Source organism: Cornus florida, unplaced genomic scaffold (assembly GCF_030987335.1).
Source record: "Cornus florida cultivar Cherokee Brave unplaced genomic scaffold, ASM3098733v1 CherokeeBrave_3.0.0_Hap2_Chr09, whole genome shotgun sequence".
NCBI lineage: Eukaryota > Viridiplantae > Streptophyta > Magnoliopsida > Cornales > Cornaceae > Cornus > Cornus florida.
Genome location: NW_026775579.1, coordinates 43,862,620 through 43,879,373, shown reverse-complemented (window position 1 = coordinate 43,879,373; position 16,754 = coordinate 43,862,620). Strand labels below are relative to the sequence as shown.

The window sequence follows — 16,754 nt, the reverse complement described above, 5'->3', positions numbered from 1 at the left end:
ATCGATACAAATGACATCAATGTCAAAGAATCATTACCAAAAGCACCACGGAAACCAGGCATTCTGTGAGAGTTGCGATATGGTCCAAAATATCCGACCGGACCATTCTGGCAAATCCAAAACTCTGACAACAATGTCATAGGCACTGCTACGCTTAAAGCCTTAAATCCTCAATACAGGAAAAACTGACAATCCCAAGCTCAAAACACAGTTGTCAACCACACCAATCACGAATCCAAAGCCTGACGAGTCTATGCCCTCAAGCCAATGGATCGGACTTTACAAATCAAACAACATCATCATCGCCCTAGTCACAATGACTCCCAACAAGACAATGCACCCAAAATCCTCCACATCATTCTAAAACTGACTTACTACAAGGCTACGCCTAGGAATCAAGACATCAAATCAAGCTCACACACACAATCCTGACAACCAAGGTCATATAACCCTCAGAACAGTACGGATTGATAAAAAGGAATAAACTAATAAGGCAGTTAGTCATGAAACATATATATACATATGCAAGTATACATTCACAAGTATCCTAAGAAATATCAAAATGGAAACATAATATATGTATATGTACAAGTATACATCCAAAAGCATACTAAGCAATACTAAATCCATGGTAGACAAGTATACGGGCTCAAGTATAGTAAACTAAAACGAAATGAAACAAACAACGCGCAAACATACTAGGTACAAGTATACTACACGTAAATGAAAATCCACACACCAATAACTAAACACAGTGTACAAGGGCAATCAAATATGCTACCTATTACATAGGGGTCAAGCATTAGCGACACACTACACATCACCTATGACGCTAGCATGACAAGTAGATATAGTAAATGAAAAACACATTAGCTATATCATCACATATTACCAAATAGTTACATCCCCTAACATATTTCTAAGGCATGCTCAAAACAACAAGGCACATAAACATGTAGGAATAACTATGCAAATAACAATCCTACAATATTGTAAGCAAGAAGGGATGAAATGCCTCTCAAAAGAACGAACTCACAGAAAGTGAAGCCCAAAAACCTGGATGGTTCCAATCTCTCACAGTGAGGAAATGAATCATCTCCCAGAATGAACACTAAAGTTCCCGAAATAAAGAGCCTACAAGTCTTTTCCAAGACTGACTCAAACCCAACTAAGGTGGAATCCTAACACCACACAAAATAAACAACGATGTAATGGATAGTCCCAATACTAACCATTACGAGACGCCGACAAAGAGAACTCAACTTAAGATGTCAATGAGTTTGATAAGAACTCTACAGGATCTAATCAGAACCCTAAACACAACCCCGAGTCTTCTAAGGGAGAGTAATTAATTGCACCAATGCAATTAATTACATGAAAACACTCACACCCCAACCTTAGCTAGTAAGAGCTGTCTAAGGCAGGATAAGAAGATATCTTAGGTCAACGCTCCTATCAAATCCCTAACCATCACTCTAAGAAGAAAAGACACAAGAACCCCGCCGTTGAGGCTCAAGAAAACAAACCTCCCAATCCCCAAAGAAAGACTCGAGTCAATCCGACTCATTGTCCCATGACGCTAGAAACAAGACCCCAATGATGTCATCACATTAAGGTCACCACAAAACTCCAAGATTCGATGCCCTAGCATTAGTCTCAACCAACTAAACTGAGACAACCCGTAATGCCTAAACAAGACATAGAAATAAACAGTTAACACGTAACACAGCAATGGACTACATACCCACACAAGTAGTAAAGGATCACATAAGGCATGTCGATACACGCAACATACAGTCATGCTAAGGATAACAAGCACATACAATACGCTAAAGCAAACAAGCATAACCCTAATACTAAGCAAACAAGCGTAAATCAACATGCTAAAATAGACAAGCACATACAATGTGCTAAGACCTACAAGTATATACAATGTACAAAAGTAAACAAGTACATATGTCATGCTAAGGCAGTTAAAGTAAACTTCTAAACATACGTCCACATAAGCACGTAAACATGTAATCACATTCAACATGTTATCAAGAAGCAAATAAAAACATAGAGCATGACAACACAAGCATGATATGCACCCAAAACCCGTCGTCCTAAGATTTTCGAACCTAAGGGCTCTGATACCACCCGTGACGGCCCTCAAAGGAAGTTGTTAATCCAAATGAAAGAGTCTCATAAACCATTTCCGAGTACCCGAGACGACACTAAGTGACAAGAAATCAAACCCAGAAAAGAAATTTCAACGAAAAAAATTCATCCGTAAAATTCTGAGGAAAAAAAAGGAAAAGAAGGAAATGACCGGGTCATTACAAAATGCGACTACCAATTGCGATATTAAGCACGGATCATCAAATTCAAGCATGAATTGTTTACCTAACCAACAAGTAAACTAAGTGTAGCACAACCCATCAAGTTTAAGCATGACCCATTAAATTAACCAACAATTGTAGCACACATCAATCTAGAGAATCATGAAAATTGCAATAATAAGCCATGGAATATTAAATTCAAGCATAGATTGTCTACTTAACAACAAATAAACTAATGTGTAGTATAACCCATCAAGCCTAAGTATAATCCATCAAATAAATTGATAAATCCATTCAATGAAAACCATGCATAGCCATCACTAGATTCTCAATCAACCACACATAGACATGCAATTAACATAGAAAAACTAGTGTAGAGATCAATTCCCCAATAATCACACATAAGACGACATGTAATCACATAGAAAATCAATAGGAAGAATTAAACCATAGAAATCAAAGGAGAACCCAAAATTCATTATATACATAAGGCTATAGCATTAATACAAGATAATTTCCCAAAAAGTTAAAGAGAAGGAGTTAGATTATAAACTTGGGGCTCATCCAAGCGCTAAGGAGAAGTCTAGCCAATCATGGAGGAGGTGGATGTGATCTTGGAACCCTCAAGGGCAATTTCCAAACATGGCTCTATCTTCTTCTTTGTTGAATTCTAGAGAGAGTGTGTGTGTGTAGATCTTGAGACGTGTTCTTGGTGCCTCTACCCTTCCCTTTTCTTCTAACCCTAATCTTTAACTTTTCTAAAGAAAAGACTAATGAAAATATAAAAATTACAATGTAAAATAAAAGCCTAGAATGAAAGATATATTACAAAATGGTTCAATCCTCCTTTTATACAAGCTCCTTAGAGTGCCAAACAAGTTAGAATTGAGCCCCAAAATGAATTAATCCCACAGCCATTTAGTAGGTGAATATTAGGCGAAATCGAGAATAAAACAGCACACTGCCAGGCAATCTATGATCAATCGCAAAAATTCACGAACGATCACAGATTATGCGATCGATTGTGTCTGACATGGCACTAATCCTTATCCATTTTTGAACTTATCCGCTGACTTAGCATTGCGATCGATCGTGATGTACCTACGATCAATCATAGATTCTGCGAACGATGACGTGGCTTCTATAATTGCTGATTGGACTTGCTGATGTGGCTACGAATGATGACATGGCTTGCGATCGATCGTGAAATTCTACGATTGATCACAACCTCCTACTTTGGCAATTTTCTGACTTTTTTTGGATTTTCTCGATGAATTTGCTTGACTCCAAGCCATTTGAACCTTATTGATCTGAAATCAACAAAAACACAAATTAGAACTAAAAAATAAAAAAAAATTAAAAAAAAATTAAAAAAAAATGGATAAATAAATGGATTAAAATATCCTAACTTAGCTGCTAAAATGTACAACATTTGAGCACTTATCAGTATGCAAGCTAAGTGAAGGTGAGATCAAGGGCCACTACAACACTAGTAAGCGCACGAGATGAGTGTGTTGGCTAAGGTGTGCACGGTAGTTAGGCTGACCAAGTGCTTGCACACATAGAAGTAACATCTTGGTGCCACACGGGTTTGGCTAGAGTGGTGCTGAAACTTTAACCCCGTGACAACAAGCTGACTTATAGCATTCGTTAGTAGTGAAGATACTCATCATTTGTGTCTCTTTCATTCTCTACTTTGGCAAGTATATTATAGTGGTATGGAATGAAATTTTAACATTTGACATAAACTGAATTCAAGAAACCATGTGTTGTTGATAAACTGAATTTGCAATTAAAGTTGGATAAACTATGCAAGAAATTAATTGAAGAATATGAATTAGGTAATTACAAATTGTTTACTACTATTTACTTGTTAGCAACTCTATAATTATGCAATCTTTATCATATTTTATTATTTTGCAGTCATAACGGAGGTTGAGGAATTTTTGAGTTCAAGTTTGGATCTTAAAATTTCAAGGTTTCCAAATTTTAAACCCAAGTAAATTTAGTACATACCCACCGTTACGAGTAAGTAGCATGATAGGGGAGCAAAATTCTGTGTGTAAATTTGGAAGAAAAAATCACCATAAGAAACGATCATATATAATATAAGTTCAAAGATATATCTACATACACACACACACAAACACAAAGAGTTAGGAAGCCATAAAATTAACCTTCCAAGGAAGAAAGCAAATTTAGTAGGAATCCGACCTTGTCGCTAAGTGACAAAGGGATTTGCTCCTTCACTCATTGCTACTACAATGATAGACTAAACAGACCATTGAAACTCTCTGCCCAATATTTTACACTACATAACACTCTGGAAGTCTCTTACTTGAAGAATGACAACAAACACATTTAAATCTCAACAACACTGAATTGCCCTATATTGTGTTCTTCAGCAGGTTACGATAGGAGCTATGTATGTTATTGAATAAGAGACACTTGGATTGGTCTTACGATGTGCAATAAAATGCACTGTATCTTACAACAATCTTGGCATCATCCTCACCACAAAAGATAAACAGGACAAAGGAATACAATACATAAACGATAAAATTGAAAATTAAAAGTGGAAAAAATAACACAAGAACATAAAAAATTAAAAGATGCAAAAATGTTCAGGAGGCTAAAGATCCAATATCAAGCAATTGTCCTAATGTAATCGTGTGGAATGGATTTTGCAGCGTTGGCCTTCGTTTCGATAGCTCTGTGGAGACTTCTCTCATTGTTGGCCGAGATTCGCGACTTACATGCAGGCATGCAAAAGCTAGCTTGGTGATAAAGACTAATTCCTCTGCCTTTTGTGCCGTTGGAGGTGAAAGACGTTGATCCAACACATCTTTCAAGAGTATATCTCGGGCAACCAATGTCGGTGGCGATGATGATGATGATGATAGACAGGAGATGAGCTCGCCTGGATGCTTTCCCATGATCACTTCTACTACCAACACTCCAAAGCTAAAAACATCACATTTCTCATTCACTTCCATTGTATAAGCAAGTTCTGCAAAGCAATGAATAAAGGACAAGAAAAGTAAAGAGAAATCTGACAATCATTTTTCAACATAACTATGGAACACAAAAGGTGAGGATCAAGAGGTACAAAAAATTGGATATTTTCGCTATTTAGGCTAAATTATCTTTTATGATGGAGAAATTGGACATGATGTTAATCATATATCAAGGTACGATGGGTTAAATGAAGAAGTGCATCTAGTATATTGTGTAATTAGTGTATTCCATTAAGATCATAGAACAACAATTGGACCAAAATCATTTATAATAATGTAATAAGCAAAATTACCTGGAGCAGCATACCCAAAGGTCCCCGCGAATGAAGTCCAATTGGAAGAGTTAGGATTTAGAAGCCTAGCACTGCCAAAGTCAGAGATGTGAGCCACATATTCAAAATCTAACAAAACATTCTTGCTTGATATGTCCCGATGAGCTATAGGAGGCGAACAATCATGATGCATGTAACACAAAGCATCTGCCACATCTTTTACCACATTCACCCTCTTAATCCATCCACATTCTGAGGCTTGTTGGTCACTACTCAATATCTTTTGCAAACTTCCCCCTTCCAAGAACTCGAAAACCAAAAACGAGTGTCGTGGGTGCGAACAAAAACCATAAAGCCTCACAATATTCCGATGACGTATTTCTGCTAATGTTCTGATTTCACTTGTAAAAACATCTTGATCAGTAGCCCGTACACCATCATCTTCCGGGGCATTAAGTTTCTTCACAGCAACAACCTGACCACTCGGCAACTGAGCTTTATAAACATTTGCTGATCCTCCTACCCCAATGCAATGATCAGAGCTGAAGTCCTTTGTTGCTTCAATGATGTTTTCATACACCAGTTTTCCATCATAGCTCCATATTGCAAATAAATTCTCATTGTTTACTCTTCTTGGCTCATTTTCTACACTGCCCACTTTGGGGTAAAGAAGGTAAAAAATCCCAACAACCATAAATGAAAAAAGTAAAATGCCTAAAAGAGTGACTATGATCAAAATCACAAGTTTGTTGCTCTTCTCCTCCTTATTAGCATCATTGTTCGTTGTGGGGGCGCAAGCCTTCAAACCAGTGGCATTGCCGCACAAAGCTTTGTTATTACTAAATGCATTAAACGGAGCCTCTTGAAAGGCTTTATTTTTTGGAACAGGACCCTGCAACTGATTGTATGATACATCAACAAAAGTCAAACTTAACATACCTTCAAAAGTCAATGGAATGGATCTAGAAAGCTTATTGTGGGAGAGATTCAATGCTTCTAACTTCTTCAATTGTCCAAGTTGGGCTGGTATTTCCCATTTTAGTAAATTGTGGCTAACATCAAGGTTTTCAAGAGAGTGTAAATTGCCTAGGCCAAAAGGAATACCTTCAGCAAGAATATTTCTGCTCAAATTCAAATACAATAGTTTCACGCACTCTCCTAATAGTTCTGGAATTGAGCCCTTTAGATTATTTGCTGCCAAATTAAGACGTTCCAAGTCTGATAGCCCACCAATTTCCAAAGGAATGCTACCTGAAAGTCGGTTGTTGCTTAAATCAAGGTCTATTAATGAGGTTAACCTTCCTAAACTCTTTGGAATTTTTCCGTCAAGACGATTTGAATAGATGTGAAGTATACGAAGCTGAGTCGCATTTCCCAATTCAGGTGGTATCTGACCAGAAATATTGTTGTTGGACACTTTTAGGCTTGTTAGATTGTGGCACCGGCCCCATTTATGAGAAAGCGCGCCGTACAGTTTATTATCACTCAAATCGATATAATCCAATTTTGGATATATGCCGAAATCGTTTGACATATTTCCAGAAAGTTGGTTTCTTTCAAGCCTAACTCTGTATAAGCTAGTGCAACTTTTCAAGCTGTCAGGGATTGGACCTGTGAGATTGTTGACACATGCACAGAAATATTCAAGTGATCCACCAAGGCAAATGTTATGTGGTAAATGACCAGTAAGCTCATTGTCAGCTAAATGCAACATTCTCAAATGGGTAAGATTACTCAACTCTGTAGGTACAGAGCCAGTGAATTTATTTGTGAACAAACTTAGATGCTCGAGGAATTCTAGCCTTCCTACTTCTGGTGGGATAGAACCAGACAAATGATTTATGGCCAAATCCAAATGGAATAGCTTGGTCAAGTTTGCAATACTGGATGGAATGGATCCGGAGAGGTTGTTTGCCTGAACGTACAATTTGGTTAAGTTGCCTAGATTCCCTAATGAGGTGGGTAATGAACCTGTAAAATAATTGTTTGACAATTGGAGATTGACAAGAGACCTCAACACTCCAATTTGTTGAGAGATGGATCCAGAAAGTTTGTTTTGATAAAGGCATAGAAGGGTCAAGTTGGTCAAGTTCCACATTGTAGCAGGGATTGGACCTGTGAGATTGTTCTTGGCGAGTGCTATCACATTGAGAGACATCAGTTTTCCTATCTCAGATGGAATTGACCCCGAGAGAAAATTGAAAGACAAGTCAAGGTAAGTGAGCTTGGAAAGGGTACCGATGTGGTTGGGGATAGTCCCGTAGAGTGAATTGTTATAAAGAAAAATGGTGCGGAGATGAGGGAAGCATGAGAAGTTGAGATTGTGAAGTGTACCTCTTAAACCAACAGTTTGAAGGCGTATGTGGGTGACACTTCCATTGCCCTTTTTGCAATGAATCCCAACCCAATTGCAAGGGCTGCTGCTGCTGTTTGGAGCCCAAGATAAGAGAAGAGATTGGGTTTGATTGTGAAGACTAGCTTTCCACTTTAAAAGAGCCTCTCTTTCCTTTTCTCTTGGAGCTGCAGAAGAAGAATCACAAGCAGTGAAATGGGAAAAAGAAAGCAACACAAGGATGATGATGGAAATGAACAAAAGTCGGAAATTAGAAAATAATAGGCGGTGGAATGGCTTATCATCTCCTAGGAATTTCATTGTGGATGTGTTAGGGTGGAGGATGAAGGGCTCTAGTACTGCTGCATGGTGAAGATACATTCGTGATATATTTATATATACATATATGAGGTACGTATATGTGCTTTAAAATCAGAAAAGTCTTCTCCAGAATCTCCACACCTATTTGATTACTACCACAAGTTGACTGACTTTTTAGCGGACTTTCGGCACCATTTCTAACCCTTCCATCACTTATCAACATTAATTTGCTTATTGAAGTATTGAGAATATATTTTAACTCAAGTCCAACCAATCTCTTACTAAATGAGTCCAACTTGAGTTTATCTTTCTAAACTCGGGTTAAATTTGCATTGGTTGGGCTATATGTATTTTGTCGGTATCACCAGGAGGTTAAAGCTTAAATTAGACTTGGTAGTTACTAAAATTTTAATACTAAATTACACTATCTCTTGATTTTTAAAATTACTCTTGACTTTTCTTAAAAACCAAATATGGACTTGGTAGTTACTAAAATTTTAATACTAAATTACACTATCTCTTCTATGATTTTTAAAATTACTCTGACTTTTCTTAAAAACAAATATTATATTACTAACCTCCCTTATCAGCGACGAACTGTCAATTAGACTAAAGTCATTTTACCAAACTACCCTTAAAATAAAATAAATCTAAGCTAGCAAAGATGTTTTTTATGTCCATCTCTTTCTCTCTCTAAAAGTCCTATTTTCTCTTAAACTTTCTACCTTCTAATCAAAACCCAATCTAATTCCTTTGAATCTGTTGTTGAATTTATCTAAAATTAGAAAATGAAAAAATAAAAAAAAGAAAGAAAAAAAAGAAAGAAAAAAAAGGGAGGTCATCTTTTAGCAATGATACATAAATATATACATATACATATATATATACAAAATTCAATGTGTATTCAACTTCATTTCTCAGATGAATTTGAAGGAGGAATGTATAATGAGATTTGAGATTAAGGTTTTATCTATGTGTGTGTGTGTGTATATATATATGTATATAATATTTATACATACAATGATTAGGTATTTTTGCAATTTACCATTTTTATTGAGGATAAAAGAGTCTTTGTATTCATCACATGAGCAATACGAGAATTTTACTAATTTTAAGTTGATTACATCGATTCCCGTCATTGACTAATAGTGACTTTTAAAAAAAAAATTGAGTAATTTTAAAAATTATAAGAGAAATTCGTGTAATTAAGGCATACGTAAGAAGTAGAGATCAGTGCAAAGTTTAAAATCAGAGAAGTCTTCTCCAGAATCTCCACCTACACCACCGTCTTATCCATGTGGAATAAGTTACCACACCAGTCTCTAGAATCTCCACCTACACCAACGTCTTATCCATGGGGAATAAGTTACCACACCACAATTTCAAACCCTTCAATTACTCTTTAATTTGTCTTCAAAAGTCTAAATGGCTCAAAATTTGGATTAGACGACTTTGGGACGGTTGTATAAGAATGATTAATTGATTTTTAGTGGCCTTGTTTTCAGTAACAGTTCAAATTTGACCACTCAAGTTCAAAATTTGGACTAGAAGAGGAGGTGTTGCCGTGTTTTTGGAGACTTACACTATCCGGCCCCACCTTATGATTTTAGGTTGGAATTCCTTTCTTCTTTGTCTAATTTAAATTGAAGAAGTTGATAATTTGATTATACATTTAAATTATTCCGCTCAAAGCAGGAATGTCAATTTAATCCATCCTGCTCCGTTCCACCCCTATTGGAAAGATTAGACACAAGTTTGAAAAGAAAATTTAAAACATACAAAGCTTCCAACTAGCCCTGATTAATAATTAATATATTAACAAATATTCTTTTATTAGCTATAATTTTTCCTTTTTCGTTATTTCTTATGATAATTAATTTTAAACTTTAACAAACAGTTTTGATATTATGATTGATAAATATTTGACTATATAATTTTTTTTTACAAAATGTATCTTAAATTTGTTCATGTTTGAACAGTTTTTTTTTTTTAAGAAAAAATATTTATAAATAAATAAATAAAATAATAATAAAAAAAAAGAATAGTTTTTCTTAAAAAAAAATACTATGCAATTAGGGTGCCCTGGACTCACATGTACTCCAATACGCACAAACAGCACCAACCTCTGCAGCAATGTGAATGCAGACCAAAGAAAAAAATTGCCGAGGCCTTCACAGACCTAGAACAGAAATTTGGGAGGAAAAAATGACAAAGGCACAATTGACCTTTTGAGATAAAATAATAATGTTTTATGAAATTAAATAATAAATTATTTATGGTGTATTTCTTAAAATACATAAACAGTATATATAAATTATTTTATATATACCCATTGAGAGTCACATATCTCGTACCAACTAGAACATGTTACTGTTCCACTGAAGGGCTTTTTATGTCCATGCAACAATATCTGCATATATATATAATTCATCCTATTTATTCCATAACATTCTGAGAGGTTTACTGGACATTAGTCATGATTTGTCCAAAAATGCCCCGTAACATCCCTAATGGGGGTATTCCATAAAGGAGATGATCCATGTCCCAATACCTATAAAATCTAAGATTTTGTTGACGAGTAATGGCCGGCGGTCTTTCTTGGTAACTTATTAGTCCACAAAAGAAAAGTCAGTCAGCTTGTGTTAGTTATACATTTTCCAAGTGAGAAGACTTCTTATTTTCAAGCATAGCTCATATAGTAATATCCGTGTGTAACGAGTGGGCACTTGCCCATTTACCCAAAAGTTTGAACTGTTAGGTAAGGCTGCATACCCACCCATTTACACCCAATCTCCTTCCCATCCGATTCCGATGTGGGACAAAATGACCCTTGTTACATTCTCCCCCACTCAAACTCGCAACGCCCTCGTTGCGGTTGGGCCACCCTGCCTATCCGGGTGGACTCACCCGGACGCCTTCCGGGCCGGGCGCTTGGCGTGGCACCGGATCAAGGATTGGATTTGGCTATGATACCAACTGTAACGGGTGGGCGCTTGCCCATTTACCCAAAAGCTCGAACTGTTAGGTAAGGCTGCATACCCACCCATTTATACCCAATCTCTTTCCCATCCGATTCCGATGTGGGACAAAATGACCCTTGTTACACCGTGCATGCCCAAACCAAACATGCCATAGAATTTCCATTGGTTTCTGAGGAAGAGAAAATAGTTCTTGAGAATTGAAAATGATTTAATAATATAGAAAATAATAAATCATTTTCAATTCTCAAAAATAGAAATCTGTTAACCGAACCAAGCAGCCGCCATCACCTGATCTTTTCATTTTTTTTTTTTTTTCTTTAAATTTTGTAAAAATAGAACTTTAAGATTATTTTGGTTTTAAATACACACCATTAAAGTGAAGTTATAATACAAAAATTTCACTTAATATAAATTTTAAAAGAAATTAGGTTGACTTAAAGGATTTTCATTTTAAGTTTTCTTTTTCTTTTTATTTTTTTAAAAATTAAATTTTAAAAAAATTAAAATTATTTCAAGATATTTTTATTTTCTTATACATGTACCATTAAAAAAAGTTTTCAATTTTTTTTAATACCACTATGCCAAATGAGTTATTTGTATTAATTTTAGTTTTACATCAGAGTAATGATACTCTCACCGAACACTTAGTGAATTAGCTAACCGAATAATTTTTAATTGACTATTTATACCATATACAACTAAGTGGATGGCTCTACTTCCTTATTTGTTGTATTAATTTTAGTTTTATATTAAGAGAATATATTTTCTTAATTTATATTAAGGAGCATTTTCGTTATAATAACATCATGTTTTTATGTTAGGGGCCGGGTACTTCGTGGTCCGACCCAAAAAGTAATGCCCCCCGTGTAAGGCTTGACGTGACACACGGATCAAGAATTGAGCATGCGCTCTAATTTATATTAAGGGGCATTTTCACATGAACTCCACTATGCACAAACAGCACCAACCTCTGCAACAATAAACCAACAATTTTTCATATAAGCATCCAAAATGAAGATCAAATTCACACAAAATCAAGTAGAAGATGTGAGTTCATACCAAAGAAAAAATTACCGAGGAGCGCTTCGACTTCACAAACCTATCTCTAATTTCTCACCATGGATGTGTAGAGGAGAATGAGGGAAACAACTTTGCCTTCATGGGTATACTCAAAATCAAATATTAGGGCCTCCAAATCGAAGCTTTCTAAAGCTTATACATGGTGGGTGATATTTCTATAGATATAGAGAGAGAAAATAAAAGAGGAAGATGATGAATAGTGAAAGAGTTAGGCAAACTTTTCATATTTATACTTCCCTCATAACTTTCCTCTATTTATGCCATTTAATCCCAAAATTCTATAGCTAATTACTCCTTTCCTCTAGTCAACTTCCATGAAATTGACCTAAGGCAACAACCCACCGAAAATATAATAATAACGACCTCCAATGACTTTCACTTAGGCCCTCACCATTCTCGTGCACCTAGGCCACCCCGAACCCACACGGGATTCCCCCGGTCCAAAACTCAAAAACAACCAAAATAGATCGAAAAGTATCCCAAGAGTTCTAAACTTTAAGAAACGCCTGAAAAGACTCTCGAAACCCATACAGAGTACCAACCGGTGCACGGCACACAAATTGAGGCGTCGAAAAATAATGGAAATAAAAAAACAGAAAAACACCGAAAAATCCGGGTGGTCACAGGTTGAGTGATCATGTGGTGTGTTCTTTGAAAATATGTTGCCATTGGATCACTTTTTGGTAGTTTAGGGTTTGGTTATGGTTTTGAGGAAACATGATCATATTTTTCTTGACAACACATGTGAAAAATTCTTTCGGTTGAATTTATGATCAGTTTTTTTAATGCAAATTGACTCATGATGATTTGATAAAAATATATTCTTGGTTTGTAATCTATATAATGAAATCAATTTGCTCTATTTATGTTATTTTAGATTTGAATCTCCCAAGTTCATATCTTTTTGTGCACTAATCCATCTCTGAGAAAATTGATTAAAAATTATTGGAATGTTGACTAGATTATATTGCTCATAAAAATCATAAAAGTTATTGTAAAAAAAATAAAAATAAAAATAAAAATCAGGATGAAAAGAAAAAAAAATAAAAAAAAATTTGCTAAAATCTTTGCTAAGGAAAAGCCTACCTATTGAGTTTAGGTCAAAGCTCCTATTAGACTTTGAAGTAGAGTTATTTGAGTAAAAAGAATGGTGGAGACAAGTTGAAATAGAGAATCGATGTCTGCTCTTTAGAGTGAAAGCCGCCTTGCTTAGAAAATTTGCTCAATAAAACAATCTTATCTTAATATTTTTCGATCCATATGAAGTAGACAATGATTTGATGAAATTTGATTAAAATTTCATGAGATTGGATTACACACACATACATGAACTTGTTAGATGAATTTCTAAATCTTCTTTAAAAATTGCAAGTTGGATTTCATGTTGTGATTGCATTCTGAGAGTCAAAAGTTATTGAAAATTATATTGTGTCATGCATTTGTGTTTATGGATATTAATAAATTCTCTGGAAATTTTGGATCGTGTGATAACTTGAAATATATGGGATTTGTTTTCTTAGTCTTTAAAAAAAAAAAAAAAAAAAAAAAAAAAAAAAAAAAAAAATTTGAATTTTTTTTTTGTAAAATCTCAAAATTTGAAAAAGATTTTGCTTTTTGATAGGTTTTCATAAGTTTTTGGTTCATTATGTGATTGAGATAATCATTGAAGAGATTTTGAGAAAATTTCTTGATTTTTTTGTTGGATTCAAGTCTGGATGACTTGAACTAGTTCAAGGTCTCTGAACTGGTTCAAGTGTGCAAGGTTTATTTGATTTTGAAATTGCCAGACTTGAACCGGTTCAAGTCCCCGCACCTGGGCACTTAAGTATCATCGTGCGCGTGCTGTTGGGTCATTTTAAACACTCATTGGCTGCATTTTTGCTCTCCAAACCCCCTTCTCTTACACTTATACATATATATCATTACTAAGTATCAATATTGCATCCATAATTCAAGGTAATCATCATCTTTGCTTATAATCTTCTTCATTCTCATTATATGATTGCTTAATTTGCAATATTGTATTGACATTGAAATTAGAGGTTCGGTCTGATCTTGTCTTGAGGATTGGTTGATTATGTGTTGGATAATCATTGTAGTGAAGAAGTTTGAAGACTTTGGAGATTAATTTGTTGTGGATTGAGTTTGAAGTTTGAAGACTTTATATTACCCCTTTCTCTTGATATCCCTTGTTGTGGGTGTAATTCACGGGATTATAAGATATATACTTTGGGCTATCTCTATTGAGCCGTTGTGCTCACCCTATATTCTAACATTTTTATGATATGACAAGGATGTTATAGATGATACACCCCCGCAAGCTTAGAAGTAGAATGACGACCATTTTTGTTATCTTTTGTAAAGGCATTCTTTTGAATAATTGACTACATGTAATGACCTTATTCTTTTGTCGACTCCTTATAAAGTCATCGTATTATGGTTACGAAGGCCTTGATTTGTAATCCTATTCTTTTAGACATGTATGTATGTTTTACAGAGATTTGATTCTCAAATGATGTATGAATGGTTATATTTTGATGAATTTATGCATTGTTGTTGAGTTAGACGATGTTCATAAACTTATAGTTAATGTTTATACACTTTGGGTATCATCAAACAGGTTAGATGGGGTCATTTAACTAGTTAGATGAGATTCAAATGCCCATCTGATCGGTTAAATGCTCCCATCTAACCGGTTAGTTGGGCGGGCCGGGCAATAAAGAGGTTAGATGGATTCTTCCATCTAACCGGTTAGTTGGGGTCATCTGACCAGTTAGATACATCCATCTACCTGGTTAGATGGGCCCTCAGTTTTACATACTCTCTAAATCGAGCCATCAAAAAAAAAAAAAAAAAAAAAAAAAACCTCTTTTTTTACATAGCATTTTTCACAATATTTATAATATTGGAATGCTAGTGTTTTTTCAAAGAATAATTATACTATTTTATTTGAAAATAAAAGGAGTACTGTAACAAGTTAGGAAACATTGATATGGATACGGGTACCTCATGATACAGACATGACGATCCGACAAATCTCAAAATTTATGCACAGTCAAAAAATAATAATAAAATATATAATATATATTTTTGTCATTTTATCTCTATAATCATAAATAAATCAAGAATTTAGAGTTTAAAGCTATTTGTTATTTTTTAATTTTATATTATTTATATAATTAACCCATAATATATTATAAATTGCATTGAATTATATTTTTTTAAACAAAATAATTGCAAAATCACCCTGTCTTATCCTAGAAGTTCCAAAACGTATCATTGTCGTGTCTCATTCATTATTCCGAATACTTCAAACCGTATTCGATAGTTCAACACGTGTCCTAGCCGCATTCGCATAGCAAGTATTAACTATTAAGGTATCAATTCCATCTCTTTGCACACAAATGAATTTTTTTTAGGGTAAAGTGCAAAAAACCATCCAAACTTCACTCTCTTCAAAACATCCCAAACTATTCAGTTTTTTGAAAGAAAAAAAACAGACAACACTGTTCCGGTTGCTTTTGCCCATAAAATTGGCACGTGACCCATGCTGTATTTTGAAAATGGCTATTCTACCCTTATTACTGTTACAATACGCAGATTTAAAAAAAAAAAAAATCTATTACAAATTTTATGGGTCAAATTCGGTGCCAAATCAGGTGCTCCATAGCCTCCTGAGTTAGGAATTTTAAAAACGAAAATTTTATCCAGTTTACTCGGGAACATCAGTTTAGGTTCAAGATAGCCTTGGGTCAACAAAGGTCCCATTGATTTCAAGAACAAGCCCTTATTACTTTGGATTAAAAAGAAAAAGACCAAGCCTGTATTGAGGCCCAACTAAACAAATGGGCTGATACACTTACCAATGGGCGTTGATTTTGAAAGTTGTAGAGCACCATAAGTTGGGTAGTCAAGGTCCATTGGAAGGGGACCATCTACTAAATTATGAACACGGGTACCCCTATGACCACTACAATTACCATCCCATCAAGGTAGATATAGATGTTTTTGGGTATTTGCATGGACCACCATCCAAGTTGCTATACTTGTTTGCCAATCTTAATGGACCTCCCTTTCATTTTCTTATCAAAGTGTTTATATCTGTAAATGGATCGAATTTTGATATAAGATTCGATTATTCAAATATGAATTGATTAATAAATTCGATAATCCAATAATAATTTGATAATTCGTTAATTTAACGAATCGAATATGAATTATTGGTAATCTGATCCGATTAAAATTATATAAATACATATATATTTCACTACAATATACTATATTTGTAATCTTATAATTAGACATGTAAGTGGATATAATTTTAATCCGAGTCAATTAGAATATGAATTGGAATAGCCCTAACTAAACAACTAGATATGAATTATAGTGTCGTTTATAAACCTCTTTATATCTATCTTTATGTGTATTCA

The 16,754-nt window shown here is 34.8% G+C and overlaps 1 protein-coding gene across 1 annotated transcript; it reads right to left on the bottom strand.

Annotated features, from left to right (window-relative positions):
- Positions 1 to 4,686: 4,686 nt before the first annotated feature.
- On the bottom strand, positions 4,687 to 8,323 carry LOC132272547 (MDIS1-interacting receptor like kinase 2-like). The gene is made up of 2 exons (XM_059773674.1): positions 5,632 to 8,323; positions 4,687 to 5,331 (listed from the first exon to the last, which is right to left on the bottom strand). Exons 1-2 carry the CDS (start codon positions 8,321 to 8,323, stop codon positions 4,946 to 4,948), a joined length of 3,078 nt encoding a protein of 1,025 aa, XP_059629657.1. The 3' UTR covers positions 4,687 to 4,945.
- Between the last annotated feature and the right edge of the window lie 8,431 nt (positions 8,324 to 16,754).